Raw genomic sequence first — 25,455 nt, 5'->3', positions numbered from 1 at the left:
TCCAAGACTTAGCTGGTTGAATTCTGTCTGACCCCAATGACCTCCACCCAGAATTCAGTTGAAGTTGACTTGGAAGAGCAGCTCAAGCTAGTCACAGCTTGCAGGCTGGCAGACTGCCCCTAAAGGAACCTAAAACAGTTGGATGTACCCCAAATATCCTTCTCACTGTCCATTTAGTTAAAAGAATTTGAACATATCCTTCATAGCAGACATAATTTGCTCCTGATTTGTAAAATTCATAATTTGCTCCTGTAAAATCAGGTAACACTTCCACACATTACTGGGACCATGGATAATGAGACATTCTGGAATGTTCTCTTACCTTCACTGCCACCAAGATCTTGTCCTGCTCAGGACAGAGGTTATAGCATTCAGCTAGGAAAACTTTTCCAAAGGCTCCTTCGCCTAGCTCCCTTTTCAGAACAATGTTATGTCGCTTGATGTGCTGAACAACTGTAAAACAAAGACAGAATGGAAATTGGAATCGAAGCACACAGAAGTGAAGGCAGAGGGCGGGGCGTCAGTGGCCTGCATCCTGAGCTCTTCTCTACACACAGCAAACCGAAGGAGAAGCCCGGTGTCCATGCTCCCTGTCCACCCCAAATGGCTGGGAGGTGGTTGCATCAGCTTGCTCTCCAGAGCTCATTTATTATTTTTGATAGAACTAAAGTAGTGACTTAGCTGCTGGCTGCAGGATGTCATCAATGGACTTCACAGACTAGGAAAGGGGGAAAATGAGAAAGAAATGGACCTTAATGGCAGGCGTCTTCCAAGCCAGATGCTTTGCATACATTTGTTAGTAGTGTCTAGTGGGGAAAGGCAGAGAGACAGTCAGGAATCCCTAATCCTTTGTTAAACTGCCTCAGGCTCCTGAGGGAGAGGGGCTCAGAGGACACAAAAGGAAAATACAAGACTGCATTGTGAATTAAAGCTTTGTCCTCACCCCAGTGCTAGTCTCCTGGTGAGTGGGTTAGACAGTGGTTGATCCTCGGTAATTCTTTTTGTTGGGACCAGAAATTTCCAGGCTGTGCTAAAAGCTGCTTTTCTTAGTCCCTTTCTAAGATCATGCCCTAGGCTTGACTCTCCCAAACAAAGAAGAGATGCTTCTGGGGAAGAGAGAATATTTCCTCCCTTAGTGTAGAGCAGAGCAAGCCCTTGTCACTCAATCACATGCCTTTCTGGGGAACAGGGCAGGAGGCAGTCAAAGGCCTTGGAAGCCCATTAGCTGTGATGTGGAAAGCAGAGCACAGCAGTCCTCAGAACAGAGCCGGTGGAGAAGCCCAAAAGGAGACTGTAGAGGACAGCAGTGCAGTGCAAAATTGTGTCTCCAGCATGTCAGATATGAACTCCCTTGGCACAAGGGTAGCACCAGGACATTGGCTGCCATTCTTTTCTGAACTCCTCATCCCTGAATGGCAGTATTAAGAGACTGCGGCACTCTCTAGAGCTTGGAATGGCCAATAATGTTCTCTCATTTCACTTTCACAACCCCCACATGAAGCAGCGCTCTCTGTAGGAATTCCAGTGATCTTGTGTGGGAAATGAGGAGTCAGGACTTGAACCCTAGTCTGTCTGAATGCAGAGTCCATATTTTTTTCTTCTACACCACAAAGTTTCTCTTTAATTGCAAATTGTGTTGAGCATGACGAGAGAGATAAAAATAAATAAGTAATATAGTAAATAGTAAAAATAATCTCCCTGCCTCCTCTTTGCTTCATTTGCCCTGCAAAGGCCAGTTCAAATCCTCACTCTCTCAGAAAGCTTTCCAGGGTGACTCTAATCACCTAAGACCTCCTCCTCTGGATTCATATTATATCTTGGCTTGTTCTTAGTTGAATTCTGACTTATCCCTTAATTATTTCACATCTGTAAACTCCTGGTGGTTAAGGCAAGCCCTATCTATCTCCTGTTGTCTCCTGTGCTGAGCACAGAGAAAGGATTTGTTACTGTGGTTTCATTGAATAACCCTTCTTTAAAATTGTTTTTCTTGACTACAAACTGCATTATAAAAACAAAAGAAAATACACAGCATATCTGTGCAGTTTAAATAATGATAATAACATGAATGCCCATAACACCAAATTTCCATTTAAGGAACAAAGTGTCACTAGTACTCAGAAGCACCACTGTACTCTTTCTTGATTGTATTCACTTCCTACTCTCCTCCCAGGAATAACTAATACGCTGAACTTGTGTCAGTCATTTTTTATAGATTGGCTACTCATGAAATCTCCTTAACAAGATATTGTTTAGCCTTGCCTGGTTTTGAACCTATATAGATAAAATCATACCATGTGTGTTCTTCCATATCTCATATCTTTCATTCAATAATGCCCTTCAGATTGAGTTTCATTGAGTTATAGTGTGTGTGTAGCAGTGATTCTTTTGTTTTACTACTTTATAATATTTTGTGGAAGAACTGTGCCACCATTTGTTTTATCCATTCTATGTTGATGAATATGCTATACCATTTCTTTTTAGATACAACTTAATATAAAATGCAAGTGGTGATTAAGGTTTTACTTTAATAGGATTTTTCCCCTGGTAATTCATGTGGTTTGAAGCAATGAGGGCTTCCACAGGCTCTGGAACTCAGGATGATAAAAATCAAAAAGTCTTTTATGAGCAACTATATTAATGACTATAAGAATGTATATTAATTAACATCTCATGCTCTAATAGAAATGCCTGGATTTAATAGGAGAGAAATGTGTTCATTAGGTAGAGTGCCCATATAAAGAGACAAATGTAATTTTGCAGAGAATTAGCTGCCCTATTTAAATCTACTGTTTAACTCCATGGTTGTCACACATTCATTGGGAATTAAATAGCCACTTGATTTACTTTATAGTCTCACCAGGTCGAGGCAAGTATTTAATTTTTTTTTTACTTGATTTACATTTTTTTCTTCTTTTTAAAAATATTTTCCAAGGAGGTGAAGAAGTTGGTGGGAAATAAGTTTGTAAAGCTATAGATAAAAAAATTTCATTGTCTCCAAAACTAAAATGGATGAGATCAGTTTTTTCCATTGTTGACCTTGAAAGTATTAAATGCATCTTTTCTTTAGAGATTGTGACAGTGTGCAGCCAAGGGGGGGGGGGGGCCAAATAGGGACTTGCAATGGGGTCCAATATTCAGGAAATATTAGAGAAAAATATGTATATGACGTCCTCACCTCCACTAGTCTGAGCTGGGGGATGGGACACATGGAGCAGGGCCATTGAGAGCTGTTTTGCATAGCAACAGCCTTACAGCTAGCCTCTGGCATGGTCATTTAACAAAGCTATAGCCTTTAACTGGTTTCATAGATATGTTAAATAGCTGTGGCCATGCATTGAGCCAGGGAGATGGGAGTGACTTCAACCCAGGATGCAACTGGGAAGCAGCTCCCCTGGGTTACAGTGCCTGCACCTGAGGGAGAGCTTGGAGATGACTGGTTCCACACCATGGGGCCATGCCTGCCCGGACTTACTATGGCAGCCCAGTAAAGCTGGAAAAACATGGGAATGGTGGCAGGTGTAACTGATTGTAGGAGGAGTTGGAAATGGGGCCACAGAGGAAGATTGGCACGGGGATTTAAACCCAGGCACGGAAGCTGTACCAAGAGAGGACTACATGGCTGTGGCAAGAGTTGGGACCACAGGGTTTTGGCAGAGGTTGAGACCATGCAGCTTGGGTGAGAGTTAGGACCACCAGCTTTGGGTTGTTCCCTTTTGCCACATGGCTTAGGCAGCAGGAGAGACTTCGCTTGGACGAAAAGGGGTGAAAGGACTCCTGCTGGTGAGCCATGAGAAGGTGCCACATGGCTTTGGATTAACTGGAGATCATGGCAGTGACACAGCTAATGGTGCCAGTGTAACAGGGTGCAGCCAAGAGGGGTGACCCTAAATGGGCATTTGAAATGGGGTCCAGAACTCAAGGTGTCCAGGAGATTTTAGGATGTCCTCACTGCACCCCCCATGTGTGAGTTGGGGGAAGGGACAAATGGAGCAGGGCCATTGAGAGCTGTTTTGCATAGCAACAGCCTTGCAGCTAGCCTCTGGCATGGTCATTTAACAAAGCTATAGCCTTTAACTGGTTTCATAGATATGTTAAATAGCTGTGGCCATGCTCTGAGCCAGGGGAATGGAAGTAACTTCCCCACCAAGACATAACTGGGGGGCAGGTCCTGCCAGTTACAGCACCTGTGTGGGAGCTTGGAGATGATTGGCTCCATGACAAGGGGCCACACCTGCTCAGACCCGTGATGGCAGCCAGAAAAGCTGGAAAGGACGGGAGATTAAGGGCAAGTGTGGTCGAGTGTGGGAGGAGTCGGAAATGGGGCTGCAGAGGAAGATTGGTGCAGGGATTTAAACCCAGACGCGGCAGCCATTGAGGAGAGAACCACACAACTTTGGCAGAGTGGAGACTCCCGTAGCCCTGCAAGAGAGAATCACCATGCAGCTTTAGCAGAGAACCACCACTCAGCTTTGGCAGAGTGGCGACCCCCCTCCCCCACCTCGCAGCCATTGAGGAGGGAGAACCACACAGTTTTGGCTGAGTGAGGACTCCCACGGCCCTGAGAGAGAGGACCACATGGCTGGAGCAGAGATCCCGGCGACACAACTAATGGTGCTGGGAACTGAGGGAGGCCTACCAGCCGACATGAATTAGTGGGAAGAACTGGGGGCTGCCTGAGCCACGGACTTCTTTTTCCTGAGATACGGTACCCTAGGCTGGACAAAGGGGAAAGGAAGGACTGTGTATGTTTGTGGATGTTTTAAGGGACTTTGGGATTTTGATGAAGACATTAGGTCACTACTTTAAGTCTGTATAGTATTAAATAAACATTTCCTTTCCTTTTCACGAATCTCTGGCATTGAGAGACGTCTTTCCTCTGATGGCAGGCAAAGCAAACCTAGTATGGGGATGGGGGAGCCCCTGGAGAAAAAGGGGAGTCTTTTCGGCAACAATATATCACTCACCACCACCACCCCCATCTGTTCTGTAACATAATGGCTATCTTGCATTAATTTACTTTGCTGGTTTGGGAACTAACAGATTGTATGAATGGTGGCCTTTTGCCAATGTATTCCCCCTAAACAGAATTAATCTCTCTTTTATTGTACAAGATTGAAAGCCATTCAGGGGCATAGGTAACAGTTTACATTTGCATTCCTGACTAGGTGTTACAGTACTTTACAGTTGGTGCTATTAAATATTTGTTGAAATATGTGCTGAATGTTAATAAGACCTCAGGCAAACACTGTTTAATTGTATTATTTCAGTCAATTGACAACAGCCCAATCAAGTATGTAGCAATAAAGTGGCCCAGTTCTCTCAGATGTCAGGAGTGGGAACAACAACTACCCTGAGGCGATCACATCACTGAGCTAAGAATTTTTTTCCATTCTCCTCCAAAGAGCATCAGGACTTGTCCCAACCTGCCTCACTTCCTGTTCCCTGCAATCACCACAGGAAACCATCCTAGTACCTCGCTACCATCTTATGGCATCCCTCTTTATCCACCCTCTCAACCCAGCTTTGCTGGGTCCCCAGACTGGTAAGTGCCCCAGTCTGAGTCGATGTCACCCCTTCACCTCCTTCACAGACCCTTCCGTGGGGCTTTCCAGGATTGCTACCGTTCACCTATGAACTCTTCCTAAACTTCCCTTTACCTGCTTGACTCAAGTTAAACCTTGGCTATGCCTGGAGGACATCCACGCTTATTCCCAAACCCACCCTGCAGCCCTCCCAAACTGAAGCCATCCCCACCCCTTAACCACAAATATCCCTTGGGCCTGATTCCTGGCTCTTTCTCTCTCCCCTGCCAGAGCCTCAGCTATCACAAAGTGCCTATCTTAGGGAGCCATCAGCCTAGACGACCTCTCCCCCTCCTTGCTGACTTGCTGACGTCTGGGTTACTCCTCTCACACACTCTTCCTCTTCACCTGCCAGTGCCATCCCTCTCAGAGCCCAGGAGACACACAGGTTCTATAAGTTGCTTAAGCTGTAGAAACACTGGGGTGCCATTTATCCTGCAGTTAAAAGGCAAGGATCTGTGGGGGTCTGGTTTTGCTAGTGCATGACAATAAGATGACTTTTGTTAGAAGCAAGACTTAATGAAGGAAGGAATGCACTGATTCCAGACAAGCTCCTTATCTCATTGTGGACTAGCACTAAGGATGCCATAATAAATAAGCTGTCAGGTAAGCATGTAAAGTTTTTACATACTTCCTTTCCCTGAGGTTAGACAATTCTCTGTTTTGAACTTTGGATACTTGATTAAAATCATCCGAACCCAGATGAATAACCAATAAAATAAATAAATAAATAAATAGATGCTCAAACTGTAGCATAAATGACTTCCTTGATATGAAGAAAAACTCAAAAAAAAATGGTTTTTTAAAAGTTTTATAGATAAAATTTCTCTTTTTCACCTTGTTCAAAGAGAAGGAGGCATCAATAAGAGGTGTATGTGGTATTAAGTAATATACCACCAAACTCATGTGGTCTATAAACTGATCTGTGTACGTCAAAACAGTCAAAACAAAGCATGTGATTAGATTATTGTACAAATATGTTCTATGGAACCAAAGAGAAGTCAATGGCCAGCAATAGTAATCAAGATGAGTGGCTGAGAACTGACTGGCCATCTTTGTCATTAATCGAATTTTCCAGAGTGGAAATTTGGTGTCCTTGATCATTTGCTTCATATGTAACAGAGTTGAATAGGTTCCCTGTTCTGTATTAGTATTACATTACAGCTGAAAAATGCATTTTGTCACAAAGTAGCTTCAGTAGTTTACAAAGATGTTGGCAGTTTCAGATGGTCTGCTGGGGGTAGGGGTTTAAGGAAACTAAATGGTAATGGGAAAAAATATAATGAAGACTAAATTAAAAAATAAAAGAAAGGAAGGAAGGAAGGAAGGAAGGAAGGGAGAAAGAAAGAGAGAAAGAAAGAAAGGAGGGAAGGAGGGAGGGAAGGGAGGAAGGAAGGAAAGAAGGAAGGAAACAAACCTTGGCCTAGTCAACATATCCTGCTCAGCACACAGAACTTAAATTGAAACATTTGTTGAGTCTCACTTATGCCAAGTACTAAGTGCTCTGCAGCTCAAAGGGAAGATAATTTAAAATTTTGAATAGGAAGGTAAAAAGTAATGCAGACTCAGTAGATAATAATGTTCTGTATTGGAAGCAATCTCTCTGCTTCTCTATGGACCTAAATGTAGGGCCAGTTGCCTCAAAGGCAGGTCCTATCTCAGAGGACTGGATGCTGTGATGGGAAGAGAATTTAAAGGTCAGCAAAGCTGACTCCTGTGTGTTTGACAGTCAACAAGTGAGACTTGAGGCAGGACAGTGACTTCCCCAGGGCTGCACACTGGAAGGTGGCTGAACTAGGACTTGGTTGTCCTGGCTTTCAGAAGAGCCACCCTTGGACCCTGTAACATAGGCCCTATTTCAGGCTGAAGGCAGTGAGCATTTCCTGATATTAAAATGGAAAGAGGTATTTCATTTAGTTAATTATCTTTTCTACTAGAAATGCTTGAAACATTCACATTTATCATCTGAAATGGACCAAACATCTCATAATGAAGAATTTCATTAAAAAATGACCAATAAACATAAAATATGAGTGTGAAAAGCAGGATATAAAAGTTAAATCCTTGAAAAATGCTTGAGTTTGATAAATATAATAAACAAAAATTACTTACTATCTATCTTAATGCCTGTTTCATGGGCAACATATCAAAACAGGTAAAATCATCTACCTTGTAAAATTAAATTTGCATAAAAGATGGAAACTATGTTTATGAATTTCATCTACATTTTTATTAAGATAAAAGTTGGTAATAAAATGAAAATAAATGCAATTAAGACCACATACATAAAACACACCAGGAAAAGACATGGCCAAATCATCATAAATAATATTAATGATGAAATAAAATGTAATAATACTAAGCCGTTCTTAAGCACTTTTCAGGAAAAAAAATCCCAATGTGCATTACCATCAATTAATTTTCATATCCTTCTAAATGAGGTCAATAGTCACATTTATTTTACAGATGACACCCCAATTAATTGACTTACTTGTGGTCATAGAGCAATCCACTTATCCTTTTCCAAGTGCTATTTCCAATGAAATGAGAGGGAGAGAAGTGGGGGCCTAACACGTGCTGATTGCTATTAAGAGCCAGAACACGTGTTGAGAGGTTTACAGGGGTTATCAATCTTCATAGCAATCCAGCAAGGTATCCTTATCTCTGTTTTTAGATTAAGTAGAAAGAACAGGAGCTGGTGAGCTAAATAACTCATCCAAGCTTGTACCTTTGGTAACAGGTAGACTTTGCCCACCTAGGGAATCATGGGTCTACTTTTAGCAGTTTAGTTCAATAAACTTTTATTAAGCATCTATTATAGCCTGGGCATTTTTTTCTAAGGTCTAGAAAAAAGGATGAGTAAAATAGACCCCCATTAAATAAAATTCTTCAAAAAAAATTAAGAAACTTATAATCTAAAGGGACAGAAAAATACAATACATATATCTATCATACCTTACTTACACCTTTGCTTCCTTCATAAAAGATTTTAAATAGTTTATGGGACTACGCAAGGAAAGCAAACTTTAAATAAGAACTCAAGTCAAGGAAAATGGAATGAAAGCAAAGATAAGGCATTAGGAAGAATTGCAAATGTGCAAATTCTAAGGTCCCACGGGGTTATTAAAATTAAGTCATAATTTGACTCTGAGCTTCCTGGCAGCAGAAGCCAAAAGCAAAACAGTAATTTATAAAATTTTTACTACCCAGAATAAAAGTACAGACATTCCTTGTGGTAAGAGCCTTTATAGCATTTAGTTTTCAAAGGAATATTCTGAATGGATTTTACACAGGGGATCAATGTCCTCACAATGGCCCTAGAGTAAATAGTGAGTTTCCTAAGACTATTTCTCAAAGCAGAACTCAATAAGGTTGAAACATGTGACACAAAAGCCACCCTCAGCCAAGCACGGCACAGGTAGTCCACAGCTCTTATCATCCAATGGCATAAAAGTCAATGTCTGCAGACACACTCAGGAATGCTTTGGGGACGGGGTTGAAGAACAGGTATAATTTCTGCACAACCACTGTTGGGTCTAGGACATATTAAACAATCTAAAGTATTTTGTGAGTAAATAATAACATGAAAATGTAAGAATAGATTCTTGTAACTGAACAAGAAATAAAAGTGATGAGGAAGGGATTGTTTTAGGTGGGGGAGAGAAAGAGCAAGGATCATGATGAGGAGAAGTCCAGAGCGTATTTGAGATACAGTGATTTATCTTGGTTTATTCCTGAAGAGACAGTAGGTGATATGCTCTAGGAATAGAATGAGACTGGAGCACAATAGGCCTTGAATATCTCACTAGGTATTTAAACTCACTAGATCGTTTAAACAAGTTTGGACACTAAAATGTATGGACTCTTGAACGATGCTATCACTGCCCTTTGCCTTCACTTCCTCATCTTTAAATGAGTACATTTGAACTAAATGGTATCCTAGGTCTCCTTCAGCACACACATCCTGCAATCTGTGAATCCATAACTTTATTTTGTATATGAGTTCTACCAAGAGTTATTGAAGATTTTTTGAGCATGGGTGAGTGTTAAGTACAAATCATTAGATTATTCTGGCAAAGTAAACTGGAAGCAGAGAAGCCAATTCGGGTGTAGCTATAGAACTCGTTGGCACAGAGACCTGTGCTAAGCCGAAGATGGGCTCCACCCAGGTACCATTTATATTTCCTCTCCAGCCCCATGTCCATGGAATGCACACAGCTCAGTGTGACTGCCCCCGGGGAAGCTGAGGTCCAGTCAGTGATTCCAAAGTAAACAGAAGGTGATGCCAAGGATAATGTTTTCAGGGGAAGACAGAGAACAAAGAGCCAAAGAATGAGACTAAACTGGACAGGCCAAAGAAGCAAAAGAAAGAGCCACAAATGAGCTGAAGGAGAGCCTACTAAGTCACTACTTGGGGCAGTAGGGTGAGTGGTGAGTGAAGACATAAAGGTGGTGGGTGGAGATTGCTTATATGGGAGATCAGGGGCAGACAGGTCAGTCTAGGGACAGCAGACACCTTGAATCTAGAGGATGGGGCTGGGGGCGGATTTTGGGGAGGGAGAAATTTCAGAGTGCTTATGAGTTAGGAAGAACAGTAGGGAGTAAGAAATTTAAAAGGTACAAAAAGAAAGGAAGGGAAAGAGGGAGGGAGGGAGGAAGGGAGGGAGTAAAAGAGGGAAGGAAGGAGGAAAACTGGGCAGTAAGCTTCAGGGGGAAGCCTCTGAGAGTACAGTGCAGTGGAGGACACAGCAAAATTCTAAAACAGAGAGGAAAGATTTTGAATGAGCCACTCCTGAGGGCTTCAGCCTTGATGCTCATCACAGCATTGAGCCACTGAAGGAGGAAGTGGACTTTCAGGGATCCCCAAGGGCCCCATTGTGGGCCATTGGGCTAAGCCCTGAAATAGGTCTGGTGATAGACAAGACAGACTCTTGCAAGGTAAGTTTGCACTCCTGGGAGGGCAACAGGTACTAACCTGGGTGCCCCACACAACATCCAATGGCATCCAAAATGATTCCTCCCTCCTAAACCAAACTTTGGTGCCCTCATGCTGAGGGAGAGCAGGATAGCTGTGGGGCATGCCAGAGTAATGCTCAATTTAACCCGATCGTTATGGTAAATAAATGCAACTGAGTTATTTGAAGTTAAATCCCCAAAACTTCTTGTAGAAAACAGCCAAGGAGGGGGAAAACCCTAGAAATCTTTCATGCTGTTAGACTGTAGGGAACACCATACTTCAAAATACACATATGGCACATCCTTCGCTTTGACAGCCCCTAAGAGCCAAAATTATATCTGTTCTTCACATTGGCATGTGGTAGAATTGGATTGATTTGCCTTGACACCCCTCCCTGCTGGAACAATACTTGTCAGTCAGCCCCAGCAATGTTTGTGTTTTCAAGAATAATTATACAGAGTGATTGTACAAAACCCTGGCAGGTGGGCCAGTCAGTCTCTGCCTACCTCTTTGACCCTGTGTTCCTACATCCTGAAGCTCTTTCTGCTCCTGAGGATGGAAAATATTCCTTTAACACCCCACTCCCCCATCCCCAGCTGTGTGCACACACCTCCATTTAAGGGTCCTATGTTGGTATCTGTTCTATCATTTGGGATCCTCCACTCCTGTGCCCACATCATGGAAACTTTCCTTTGCTTAATAGTTTAAACCAGTAGCTACTACATTTTCCTAAGTGACTGCTTCAAGTTAGTTGGCCTTTGCCAATGTACCTTCACAGGGATGCTCTCATTGTGGAAGAAATTTGTTTTTGATGAAGATCATTCACAAACCACACTGTGCACATTGCAGGGCTTTCCTGGCTTGTGTCTTAATTTTGAAGATTTTACCCTAACAGAAGTAGATATATAATATATACATGCTATATACATATAACATAAATTCCTGTACACATACTCTAGTGAGGGGACAGGAATTGGTAAGAGAAATGCAGCTATAACAATAATGCTATCAGAGTATGATAAATGGTGATGAGAGGGGCAAGCAAAGTGCTATGTAAGTGGACCACTCAGGAGAGGCTCCATGAAGTCATTGAGTGAACTTTAGAGAAGTAGGTTGGAGTCTTTAGGAGGAAAGCTCTGAACACAAGGGGCAAGCCCTTAGTCTATAAGCAGTGAAAAGTCAATAAGCATTTATGAGGTCCAGAATTCCATGCCAGCTTCCCAGGCTGCTTTCCTCAGCTATGGACTCTGCCCTAGTTCCAGAGAAAGGCAGATGCTCAGTAGAGCTCATAACCAATGACAAGGGCTTCTGTCTGCAAGAATGAGGGTCCCAGAGAAGATTTTGGGGGATGCGTCCCAAAAGTTTTCCAACTCTGGATGGCTTTCTGTCCAATTAATATGCAAAGCAGAGTCCTTTGATATTTCTTCCTTAACAAGCTTATTTGAGAAGCCATATTTCAAAAGGTAACCCTTAAGCCCTGGCTGGCATAGCTCAGTGGATTGAACACGGGCTGGGAACCAAAGTGTCCCAGGTTAGATTCCCAGCCAGGGTACATTCCTGGGTTGCAGGCCATAACCCCAGCAACCGCACATTGATGTCTGTCTGTCTCTCCCCCCCCCCCCCCCCGCCTCTAAAAATAAATAAATAAAATCTTAAAAAAAAAAAAGGTAACCCTTACTTACAGATTTTCTTCAAAGGGTTCTGCAATACTTGCAGCATCTTTCAATCCAAGATACCATGCCCCCCTCCACTGCCATTTTACCATTTAAACATCTATGTGAAAAGAATTGCTTAGTGCTGTAGAAGAGAATACACATATTCTGTGTGCTAGGCATTGTGTTAAGCACTGTACATACATTCTTTTATTCAGACATCCTGATGGACCAGTGGAGAAACATTTTAGGAATATGGCCTCCATTCAGGAATATGGTAACTGAGTCTTGGAGATGTTAAACAATTTGCCCAAAGGCATTCAGCTGGAAAGTGGGCAAGATAAGGTAGGATTGACTTCAAAACCCGTGCTGTCTTTCCCAACAGAACATAAATCTTTCCCCAAAGGATGGGCAGGCTATTAGGGAGATGAGAGAAATACACAATAACAGTTGTTAAAGGCAGAACATAAAAACCTCCATGACAGATGTAAAAAATACAGGGTTAAGGGTGTTTAAAAGGAAAAGAAAGCAAATCCTCTGAGTACAGACTTTGAGGTGAGAGGATGTGCCATTTGAATTTTTCCTTGTAAAGTGAGCAGGGCTGAAGAGTTGGTTGGTAAGAAGGGCCTTGTAGGACATAATGAATTATGACATTTCCGAAATGCCAGCGTGTCACTGACTTGATCATATACTGGACCTTCATGTTAAGTCTAAAATATGAAAACTATCTTTATTGAACCAAATGAAATTTCCATTTGTGCAGGCCCAAATGAGACAAATACCGGCTATTTCATTTGGCCCGGCCTAATTTATTGCTTGATTGTGTCTTTGCAAACAGAACTTCTGAATGTTAGAAAAGAACCCATATATTTTTTCATTAAAAAAAAAACATTAAGAAAAACAATACATGCAACTGGTAGCAAATAAGTAGTTCTAAAGAGCTTAAGATAAAAAGAAATTGTACCCTTCCACACTCCTTTCTGTCTTCAGTCCTGCTCTCCTGGGTTCAATCCAATTTGAGTTGTTTTTTCTAGGGATCATATCCATAACTCTTATTAACATGTTGTACCTTCTATTTGTTTTCCTAATTTAAGACACTCAACTTTCCACAATGTAGGAGAAGGATTTTGCTCATACTATCTCCCACATACTACCAATAATTGATAGCTGTATTATTTTCAGTTCTTCTATTCAATATCTATCATATTACATCTCTATTTCAGGTATCCTGATACTATGTTGTATATGAGGAGCATATTAGCATCCCCTACCTTCCTCTGCCCTAATCACTTCCCATATTCTATGAGTTTGACTTTACTGCAACTGTGTCAAAACTGTTGTGATGTACAATCAATTCACAATATGATACAATTAAGTGCCTTATCCTTCTATAAACTGGAATGCAATAAATGGAATTTGTGTTAATAGAACCAGCTTAATACTGTATATTGCAAGGCTAAGTGGGTGCCAGGACTGCATTTTCTTCTCCACACATCTAATGTCGAATCTAGTGCCATTTTCATTATACTCCAATCCTTCTCATCACAGACATTTATCAACCAAATACAATATATAGCTCAAAAGCATAAGAAAAGGCGAAGGCAGGGAAGTTAAAGGCCATATGAAGTCAGTAGAATATAGCTATACCCTGTCCCCAGAAGTCAAATCACCCTTTCTCTGCAGCTACCAGGTGTACCCCTTTCATTCTCTGTCTATTTACACCCTCCATCTTTGATGAGCTGTAAAACCTAGGGTGTGAACTCCCATCGAGAAGCACAGTGTTGAAGGCAGTTTATGAGCTGGGAGTAGATTTATAATGTGAGAGTCACGGTGCTTGGGTTCCTTTCCTCTCTGTCTTTGGATAAGGGATTGTGTGTTCTTCTGTCAGCTGGCGCACTTCCCAACTTTGCTGTCAATGCTACAAACTCAGCTTTTGGAGAACGGCTACAAAAAGTGCACAACTGAGTCACATTTACCCAATCACACTGCTTTAGAGAGGAGAGAACTGTTCCCGCCTCCTGGACTCTGGGGTCCTGTTGAGGATTCTGGAGAGGGTCACACAAATCCGGCTGCTGGTATGATTCCTCGGGTTTCATAATGAGGTCTCATAAAAACTGACTTCTCCTGAGAGTTTCAATGTCACTGAGACACAGGGAAATTATGCTGGGTGACTGAAAATTCTGTTCTTGTATGTTAATATGAACCATTTACATCTGGGATTGGCGTGGTCTAAAGTAGTAAAATAGCATCAAATACTCGGAGTAGATAATGTTTAACAAATTCATTCAAGAACAAGTCAATGTCTAAATTATACAGCATGCTGACGTTGAGGAAGTCATCAGCGGCAACAGTGTGTCCCTGTGGGTACAGTTAAAAACTGCGCAGCCCTGCCTAGTGGTCCTGGTGGACAAGCCCACAAAGAGAACCTGACTTCTTGGCGGTGGCCGGGGAGGGGGTTGGGAGGTTGGAGCAGTGGAGCCAGAACCTGACAGTGAAGGCCCAACGTTGGACTCAGGTCACTTCTCTGATCCAGGCTCCTCAACCTAAAAATAATTGAGTGAATCAACAGTATTTGTAAGGAACAGTAACATAGTCTTACAACTTGTCCCTCTACCTTACGAACATGCACATGGTTATAATGAAATGGATAGGACAGACATCCTTACAAGCTCAGATGAAACCACCTAGCTATACAAGATGCAACGAAAGCCAAGGAGGAAAAGGCCCATTGAGGAAGGAAAGTGAGAAACAAGGAGGACAGTGTCCCATGGACAGGGCCCAGGGTGGCGATGAGGGGAGCACTGAGTGAAATGACTAGAATTTGCAGGCAGAGATTAAGAGGCAGAAAGAGAAGCCTCAGTATAATTGTTAATAACTAATTACATGACTTCAAGGCAATTCACTTAATGTCTTTGCCCAACTTTGATTTCTTTCCTTTAGCTGCATGATGGGAATAAAAATACCTGACCCCAGCACCCCAGCAGAAACAAAATGGTATTCTAAATAAAAACCACAATGACAAATAAAACGTATTGTAAATGTTATATGGTGTGACCACAACTGTATAACAATTTGGCAATTAAGAGTACACAGTGCCTTATAGATACATTTTATTGGTTCAATTTAATATTAAATCTTATAGACAACTACAATAACAATGGGCTTTCTGGTCTCAGAGTGCTTTAAGGCTCATAAAGCACCCTCACATGTTATTTTATTTGAGCATTTAAATGACTCTGTTAAATAAACTGTGAAACCTTTCTGAGTTCCATCCTACAGCTGAGGAAGCAGATGCTCAGAGAGGCCAAGGGTATCATCCAAGGTTGCACAGCTAGTCAGTTATAGAGCCAGACCCCAAATTTGGCCTTTTAATTCCGGGCTCAATGTTCTTTACACCCAAATGGCATTGAAGGCATTCTGGAATCTAAGAATCAAGAAAGTAAAAAATTCATTCTGGAGACAAAAGTTGTAGAAAAGAGACTAAGATCAATGCAAGAAATAATGCCAAGCAATGGCCTGCTAGAAGGATATCAACTCAAGAAAGAAGTTAATGTGGACGGTAATTACAGGAAAGGTTTCACAGATCAAAAAATGTCTGTCCCTGACTGGTATGGCCCAATAGGTTGGATGTCATTCTGAAACTCAAAACGTTGCCTGTTCAATTCCTGGTCAGGGCACATGCCTGGGCTGTGGGCCAGTTCCCTGGTTGGGGGCATGCAAGGGACAGCCAATTGATGTTTCTCTCCTTCTCTTTCTCCCTCCCTTCCCCCTGTCTAAAAATAAATAGATAAAATGTTTTTTTAAAAAAAGATCTGGGTTAAAATGTACAAAATTAATTCATTTGAATAATTGAAGGTAAAGGTGGGTTCTTAAGTAAGAAGGAGAAACAAAGGCGTAAAGGCGGGATAGTGGACATAGTATCACTCTATTCAGTGAGGGGTGTGATAAGAGGTGATGGATTGGAAACCACAGTAAAAGTTTCAATAGGTTAAATAGGAGCAGATCACAGAGAGCCTGAAGGTTAGATGAGGGGTCTAGATTTGATTCTACAAGGATATGGAAGCTATGGTAGGTTCCTGAATGAGAGTGTAGCATTGTATAATTAGTATATTGTCTGATAGGGATATGCATAGTGTATTAAATGTGAACTGAAGCTGAGAAAGTAGCTAGGAGATTGTTGTATTAATAAAAGCATAGTCATGAAATCCTGGTTTAGAGTCATGGCAATGAAAATAAAAAGAAAGCTGCCCTGGCTGGTGTAGCTCAGTGGATTGAGTGCAGGCTGCAAACCAAAGGGTTGCCGGTTAATTCCCAGTCAGAGCATATACCTAGGTTGCAGGCCAGGTCCCCACTGGGAGCCATGTGAGAGGCAACCACACATTGATGTTTCCCTTCCTCTCTTTCTCCCTCCCTTCCCCTCTCTCTAAAAATAAACAAAAGAAAAGAAAAAAAGAAAATATAAAATAAATAAATAAAAGGAAAGCTATAAATTCTAACACCTATGTTATTTAATAATTGGAGTAAAAGCATTACTCACTCATCTACAATACTCCACATGACTCTCAAAAACATGAATGGCTTTCTCGATCGAGTTTCCCTCTGCTGCCAAATTAAATAATCTAGTTGCCAAAGCAAAGAGTTCATTAAAAATCACATGCATTTGTCAGAAAGCTTCCTTATTTCACCCCTTAGTCTTCTGCCCAAGAGGACTTCTCAAAAATAGAATGGTTATACCCATGCACAAACACGTTTGGGATCACCTCAGACCTTTTCTATTCCGGGAACTATAGATTCATGTCATACGAATCCCTGCATCATCAGATGTTGTCATGTAGACCCATTGGGCCCATATCTGCTCTGAGGAGATACAGGTAAAAATGGGGAACAGAAGCCGAACCAAAAAGCCCCAGATGTGGAGCAGAGAATGAGGATGACAAGGGGCAGGAGGATGGGGACAACTATGGCACTGATACATGGATAATCTGGATCCTAATACCTTGATTGCTTGGGCCAGCTGGAGTCTTTGTACTTCATCCTGCCTTCCCAGCCCTACCCCCACACAATAAACACCAAGGGTTGAAACTGGGCCTGTCCTTTGTTTGCCAGGTGGGTTCACAGACATGGTCAGATTTGAACATAGCTACAGTCTTCATTTTCATAAGTGAATTGCAATAAAGACACACTTCCCCTTTAAATTTCAATAGCTTTGTTGTGCTTTCCACTCCCTCTTCACTGCAGTGTGTGGGCATTACACACACACCCAGACACCTCACACACTGCACTGACAGCTGCTTGCCAGTCAATGAAGTCACATTACTCTGCCATAGGGATGTGTGAAATCAGCCGCCTCACAGGAGGTGGGCAGAGGCACACACGATGCAATCAGTGTAAACGGGAATTTTCTGTCTCCTGCGCCTGGCTGTTTTGTTGGCTTATTGAGCAGAGGAGTGAAAAAGCTTCACTGGGTACAGAAGTGTATTTAGAAAAAAAAACTTGGTCTTTTTATTGTCATTATATGTGATAATAACTTCATGAGACTGTCACCTTGAGATTCACGCTGGATGGACGAAGCAAGCTCCTGGCTCTCAAAAAAATTCAACAGAATTGTCCTCCTTTTCCCATGGAAATGTCAACAGCAATTATACAACCGGGACTCCCTAGGCAAATGTACCAGAGCCCCTCCGAGGGCTGCTAGGCTGCGGACAGCTCAATCACTGTCTCGACGTCCTCAGCACCTTTAGCATCTCCCTTAGAATGGATACTTGAAATGCTCCAGGCCCGGCAGCTGTCCTGTGGCCAAGAGCTGCCCAGCCCAGCTGCTCCTAGTACAGCACACATGTTTATGGGCTGTCATTCCAGCAGAACGACCTCCATCTCAGGCTCTGGCAACCCTGAGACTGATGAACTAAACCAAGTACCTGAGAACTTAGGTACATTATTTCACAGGACTTTCATATTCCATAAAAAGAATTATTGAAAGACATTTATTTTTGGTTGTATGTACTTACATAATGCCTGGTAGTATCCAAAAAAAGAAAAAGATTTGTCTCACCTGACATCATTAGACTATACACGAAGACTTCTAAGCCCTCAAAGTTAAACCTCTTTCCAACACCAGTCGACACTAACAAGCAGGCTTGATTGTTTAAATTAGAAATATACAGTGGGAGGAAAGCTACAGGACACTGGGATGGCATGAGACTCCGGAAGCCTAATTAACAGGACTAGGACAAGGGAGTGTGACAGACTCATACACAAGTGAGCTGGCAGCCCTAACTAATTAGCAACAATTAATTTTACGGTAGGAGCAAGAACACATGTATTATGTTCTATAAAAGCCTAATAGATGTCACCATAAATCACTCCCATCTCTCCCCTGAAATTCAATTGCAAGTAGGCTGCCATGAAATCCTCAAGAATTAACACTGTCGAGTTGCCTGCTATGTCTTGGATCTTAACATGAAAAAACGAGATGATTTTTTCTCTCTGTCACTTGGCTCTCCACTAATCTCAGCTGCTGTAACTGGAGGCAGGCTCAGCCGCACCCAGGCCCTGAACCTATTCTGATTAAGGAAGGTCAAAAATGAGCAGCCCCAGGCCTGCTTCTGGTAGGACCTGGGATCCACTATCCCACTGTAGACTGGATGGCCATGTGCCCAGAATAAGCTCCTTTCCTGAGAAGAAGACCAGATTTATTCATCTATGTCTTCTATCCATTGGAAATGCCTGCTTGGAACATTATGTTGATCCAGGTCTGAGTGGGAAGAGGAGCCCTGACCACGAGTAATGCCTGCTGGGCACGGGGATTAGGAGCACTGCTGTAGTTTCTTTGTGTCTGCTTTGTTTTCATCTTCCACCATTTTTTTAATTGTAGTAAAATACACCTAAACTTTATCATTTTAAAGTGTACAATTCAGGGGCATTAAGTACATTAACAATTTTGTGCAGCCATCATCACTACCTAGTTCCAGAACTGCTTCGCCACCCCAAATGGAACTACTGTACCTATTAAGCAGTCAGTTCCCATTTCCCCCTCCCCTCAGCCTCTGGCAACCACTAATATGTTTCCTATCGCATGGATTTGCCTATTCTGGATATTTCATATAGATGAAATCACACCATCTGTGTCCTTTTGTGTCTGGCATCCTTTTACTCACCATATGTTTTCAAGGTTTATCATGTTTTAACATGTAAAAGCACTAAATTTTTTGACCACCCTGATTAGCCCTGTCTACTGGCCAGTGCTGGCCCCCTTCAGTTTCCTAAACAGTATCCCAGTTCTCTTCTGAGTTGGGAACCCATTAGAAAGCCCAGCCAAGTCCTTCCAGGCCCCTTCTTCAAATGGTTGCACTTTATTTCTCACCCTTTCAGGCTCTTGGTGGGACCCTGCTCTAACACAGCAGATTAACTGTAACTAGGACTCTACTGTTTGTTAAACAGCTCTGTCTACCACTATCCACCAACCAAACTGGACTTCCCCAGCATGAGGTAGACCCCACCTACCCTTTGGAGCACTGTACATGGCTAACTCTGGACTGGTAGAGTTTAGATGTCAGACTTCAGTCAGGTAGGTAAGTGCCCCGAGTCCTGAATCTACATTTGAGTAGTTTTATTAATCTTCCAAAAAGCACAACATTTGGGGATGTATAATGCTAAATTAGAATGTAGGAGATGAGACTTCTTCCAGGGAGATGGACTAGACATATTTTTCTCAACTTTTCCCACAAACTTACGAACCCTGGACAACATAAAGAAAATAAACATAAGAAAACTCTGAAAGGTGGAGAGATCAACTAGAAACCTTGGAATTACACGGTGATGAGTTCCTTGAATTGTATTTTTGTCTCATATATTCCCAGATTGGAAATGAAGAAGCCAGGAACCTGAATACACACAGGCAGAAAAATACCCAGAGAAAAAGGCTGCTGTCCCTTTCGAAAAGACCAGGAAAGCAGCAGCCAAGTCAGACTGAAACATCTTAACACAGTTACCTCTCTACTCCTACCAAACTCCATAGGAGAATTGTGGCCCCACCCTCTGCCATGCTAGCAAAGGCTATGTGGGGAGCCTGGACTGCTTTCCATCCTCATGAGGCTGTACCCAGCCATGGGCCCATGTAATATCAGAGCAAAGGCCCAGCAGAGAACTGGAACTCTCATACTCACCAGGCAGTAACAAGTGTCCACCCACCGCCACTACATATCCTTGGAGACTATGCAGGGAGCCTGTACTTCTATCCCCACCCTGCAGGGCCAGGCACCCCCCTTCTTCCATGCAAGGGTAATGTCAGAGGTAGCTGAGTGGGGAGTCAGGACTTTCATCACCACCCAGCAATAATGAGGCCACTCTTCTCCCCCATACACTGCAGTGTCAGTGGAAGCCATGTGGGGAGAAGTAAAAGGCATTCCACCCCTCCCAACCAAGGACGTATCTATCAGTGGAGGCCTAATAGGGAGAGGAACTCCCAACAACACCAAAACAGTTACAAGGACACCACCTCCTTGTGTGTTAACAGAGGTCGAGTGGAAAACCTGGATGTCCACCTTCACCTAGCAATAACAAGGCAGATTCCCCATGTTCCCTATTAGGATATCAGAGAAAGCTAGCTGAAACAGAAGATTTAAATACACTCTGAATCTCAAAACAGAATACCCTAGATTTCTAAGCTTTAATCAAAAATCACTGATTATACCAAGAACTAAAAAATAAAATCAATAGATGACACTGCCAGGATAACAGCAATGTTAGAACTATATGACAAAAATTTTAAAGCGGTTATCATAAATGCTTCAATGAACAGCTACAAACACATTAAAAGAAATGAAAAAAATAGTCTCAGCATGGAAATAGAGGATATGAACAAATACCAAATGGGAAATTTAGAACCAAAAAATACAATTACCAAAATTAAAAACTCAATAAATGGGCTCAGCTACAAAATAGAGGGGACAGAGGATAACATTCAGTGAACCTGAAATAGAACTATAAAAATTATCCAGTCTTAACAACAGAAAGAAAATGGACTAAAAAAGATAATGGAGCCTAAGCAGAAGGAACTGTGGAACTATAGCAAAAGATCTAACATTCATGTTAGCAGAACCCTAGAAGAGGAAAAGAGAGTGTGGTCCAAATGTAGTCAAAGAAATAAAGACTGAAACTTTCTGACTCTGGCAAAAGACAAACCTAAAGACTCTAGAAGTGAACACCACACAGAAAAAACCCAAAGAAATCCACACTATGAAGATTATAGTCAAACTTCAGGAAATTAAAAACAGAGAAACAAATCTTGAAACCAGTGTGAGAGAAATGGTACCTTACCTATAAGGGGGAATCTATTTGAATGACAGTGGATTTCTCATATAAAATGATGAAACCCAGAAAAAAGCAGTGCAAACTTATTCAAGTGGTGAAAGAAAAATGCTATCAACCCAGAAACATATGTACAGTGAAAATATCCTTCAGGAACAGAGAAAGGAAAAATTGGACAAATACATTTCCCTTCTTTGGAGTTTTCTAATTTCTGTTTGGAAGCAAAAAATATAATATTGTCTGTTGTGATTTTAAATATATGCAGAGGAAATAATAAAGGCAATTATAGTATAAGTAAGAAAAGGAGAAAATAAAGGGAATTGAGGTTTCTGTATTTCATTTGAACTTTCAAAATCAGTAGATGGTAATACATTATGTATACAGGGTGGGGCAAAAGTAGGCTTACAGTCGTTGGTATAGAAAATAATGCAGTCATTAATAAATTGTAATACAAGAACAAACTCTGTGGTTTGCATACTCACCACTGTAAACCTACTTTTCCCCACCCTGAATATAATATAATACAAAGAGCAACCACTGTGCAAAAGGACATGCTCAAAACCACTACACATACATCCAAATAAAATTCTAAAAAAAAGCTCAAGTAACCCAGAGGAAAGCAAGAAGAAGAAAAAAGAGATATAAAAATAACAATGAAAAGAGAAAACAAACAAAATAAATAAAATGGGTGACTTAAGGCTTACCATATCAATAATTACATTAATAAGATGATCTAAATACACTAATTAAAAGAGAGAAATTGACATATGAGTTAAGAAACATGACTCAGTTCTAATGGCTGCTATAAGAAGTCACTCAACTATAACAACAGAGGTAAATTGAAAATAAAAGATGGATGAATACACACACACACACACACACACACACACACACATTTAAACATTCTTGAAATGACAAAGCTATAGAAAGAGAACATAGTGGTCGCCAAGGGTTATGGACAGGAGAGGGAAGCCTGAGGAGGGAGAGGGTTTAGCCACATGAGGGATGTTAGTAGAGATGGAAATGCTCTGTATCATGACTGTACCAATGTCAACACCTTAGTTGCGATGCTGTGCTATAGTTTTTCAAGATACTGTCATTAGTGGAAACAGTAAAATGTACTTGCGATTGCTTTGTATTATTTCTTACAACTGTATGTGAATCTGCAATTATCTCAAAGTAAAAAAAAGTTTAATTAAAAAATGTCAGAGATGTGCCTTATGCCACTGGACACGTTTTAATATGGACAAAGCACATTGCTGGCTTGTAAGAAACAGTGAGCCACTAAAAGCTACCATCCATTATTAACAATTATGGCTTTGATCCCACCTGCATCATAAGGGAGCTCCTTGAGGGCCTGGCTTATATATTATTTATTCATAAATCCCCCACAGTGCCTAGCAAGCACCCTGCTTTGTAATAAGTGCTCAATAAATGTTGGCTTAATGTTTTTACCAGTAATGCATTGAGTATGTGAGTATGTGTACTGTGTACTGTTAAAACATTGCTTGCTGTAAATGAGAAAAATATTAAAGAAATGTGTCATGAAGTAAATTCATGCCATCTTTAAAAAAGCAATTAGATCTCTGTTTTCTTTTTACTCGTGTTCTGTTTACTTTTTTCTCTCTTTGCTTTTGTCTGATTGCAAAAGTCATCAATTTTCATTACAGAAAAGTTTTACAGTCTAGGAATATGTAACAGCCTTCACAACACCTATGTCAATGACTGGATAAGTCACTTCCAATTTGACACAGCTGCCCAAAGTGTGTGATTCCAGGTATCATGTTCATTGAGTCACCCATCCATCAGATGTATGCTGAGGGTCTGCCAAAGGCAGTCATACGGACCCAGAGGGAAGTAGGGCTCCCTACACTCTGCTGGAAATGGAATGGACTCGCTTGTTGGAAGGGTCCAACCAGAGGGAGTCTTGTTTCTCTTTTCTCATGGCCAACATCAAAATAACTTAAGCTTCCTATACTTTGACATCTTAAAGGGACAGTGTTCTCTGGTTAATTAAAACCATAGCTGAGTATTTCCCTAGAACTAAAGGGGGCATCTCCAGGGGACATCTCCCACAGGATATCAACTAGCCTTTATATATGAGGTTGGGAGATCAGAAACTATGAAATTGGGCACGATTTTGAATCCACATATTCAAATGCATTCAGAAACAAAACAAAGTAAAAAGCAACACAGGATAAGATGTTGGGGTTCGTAACCACTTTGTATTTAGGTCAAATCTATGTTCTTTGAAAAACTTTATTCTTTAAAAGGGGGGGAAAGTAATACCTCTGACAAGAACCAGGCAAAATCTACTTTATCAACAAAAAATGCATGACTTTCATTTCTTGATAGTTATATTGGTATAAATTTTATCCATCACCCTGAGCAAAATTAAGCAAAGCTTTTGGGATTTTTGCCAGGCAGGTACAAAAATGTGTGTCCTATTTTTTTTTGTTCCATATTTTGAGAAAGAAGTAAACTAACTCAAGAGAGTGTAATTCTGTTTATTGCTCCTGTTGACAATAAAAGGGAACCAAAGAATCTAGACTTTGACCAAATACTAAAGTGCATTTACTAAAATGCACTTGGAACCCCAAATGCAACACGTTTTTCAGCTCATTTTCTGAAAGTGTTCTGTTGCTATGGAAATGGCTATGCAGTTTATCCAAATGAAACCCATTCTTCACAGGTGAGCACCTTCTAACGGGGTTTACCACACACCCTTGCCTTTCATGTCATCATCTAGTTGAAACCTGCACTAGAAGCAGCCCTGCCAGCTACAGACAGAGTTGCAGATGTCAAGTCTGCGCTTATCACCTCTCGTTATTGGTGATGCTAAATACATTTTTGGGTGGTTTGAAGGACATTCATATGTTTCAGTTCAACAAATATTGACTCCACATTCACTGGAGAATGGTCACACATACCCTCGTCTCCACTGCATCTCATAGAAATGCTTTGAATTTCCCCAAAAGCATACTGGATTTTTAAAAGCCATATAATCAGTTAAAAATATCCTTCTGTTAAAAGAACACCTATTTTAAAACCACTTTTACAAAAGAAAAATGGTAAAGAATAAGTCCAGGGGGGCTGGGAGGTGGCAGCTGTTATATCAAGTACACTTTACATAGGAATAAACAGAAACATTGAAAGCAGTCTGTCCACAGATAGAATCGCTGTCACATATGTCTTAAAAGAACAAGAGACCACTTCTCTCTGAAAACTTCTCACTAGCCTTCAGCCTCTCTGCTGGTGCCAGAATTACCTGGTTGTTATCTGACTGGACAGGGTTCATTGCCAACCACTAAACCTACTGCTCTAAGAGGGAGGGACAGGAGATGGATCCATTTTGATGGGAAACACACTAAACCCAGAAAGAGTCGTTGATGCAGTGGCTGGGCAGGAGTGGGAAGAACCAGTCCATGGGAAGAACCAAATCAAATTACTGCAGCCACTCTTCTTTCTGACGCTGACACACGCATCATCTCCCCACTCTGCCCGCTGGTGGTCTGCTGAAACGGCCCTCCAAGGTCACTGACTGGCTCCACCTCAGAAACCCAGTGCTTCTCTCAGCCTTTGTCTTTGTCCTCGCTGCATCACTTGACACTGTTGCCTGCTCCTTAGAATTTCTGTCTTTTCACTTCCATGACATCAGTTCCTGGGTTTCCTCATCTTTTTCCTCTACTTCGTGCTGCTCCTGAAGTCTCAGCAGTCCCAAGACCAGAACCCCAGAATTAGGGCCCTCTTATTCCTCTCTTTTACATGTTCTCTTCAACTCAAACTACACATTATTTTCAAGCCTCAAGTCATCCTCCCATACAGATCTCTCTCCATCAATATTTCAAACCCCAGAGCTCTTCCGACCCGACTTCCCATTTGCAACTTTCTTGAGAACATTTTGCCCTGGATGTCCTTTCTGCTCCTGGAATGCGAACTATTAGAAGTCAACTGC

General features: G+C 41.6%; 1 protein-coding gene across 3 annotated transcripts in view; it reads right to left on the bottom strand.

The window, feature by feature from the left end:
* The window catches only part of NTRK2 (neurotrophic receptor tyrosine kinase 2), a 331,044-nt gene that overhangs the window by 88,788 nt on the left and 216,801 nt on the right, over positions 1 to 25,455 (bottom strand). For all 3 annotated transcript variants that reach the window (XM_028506291.2, XM_028506288.2, XM_036021790.1), the window contains one exon: positions 323 to 453. In XM_028506291.2, the coding sequence (XP_028362092.1) occupies positions 323 to 453 (131 nt within the window). The remainder of the gene's footprint in view (positions 1 to 322; positions 454 to 25,455) is intronic.

Source organism: Phyllostomus discolor, chromosome 3 (assembly GCF_004126475.2).
Source record: "Phyllostomus discolor isolate MPI-MPIP mPhyDis1 chromosome 3, mPhyDis1.pri.v3, whole genome shotgun sequence".
NCBI lineage: Eukaryota > Metazoa > Chordata > Mammalia > Chiroptera > Phyllostomidae > Phyllostomus > Phyllostomus discolor.
The sequence above is the reverse complement of the archived record's forward strand: the minus strand, read 5'-3'. Positions and strand labels throughout refer to the sequence as shown.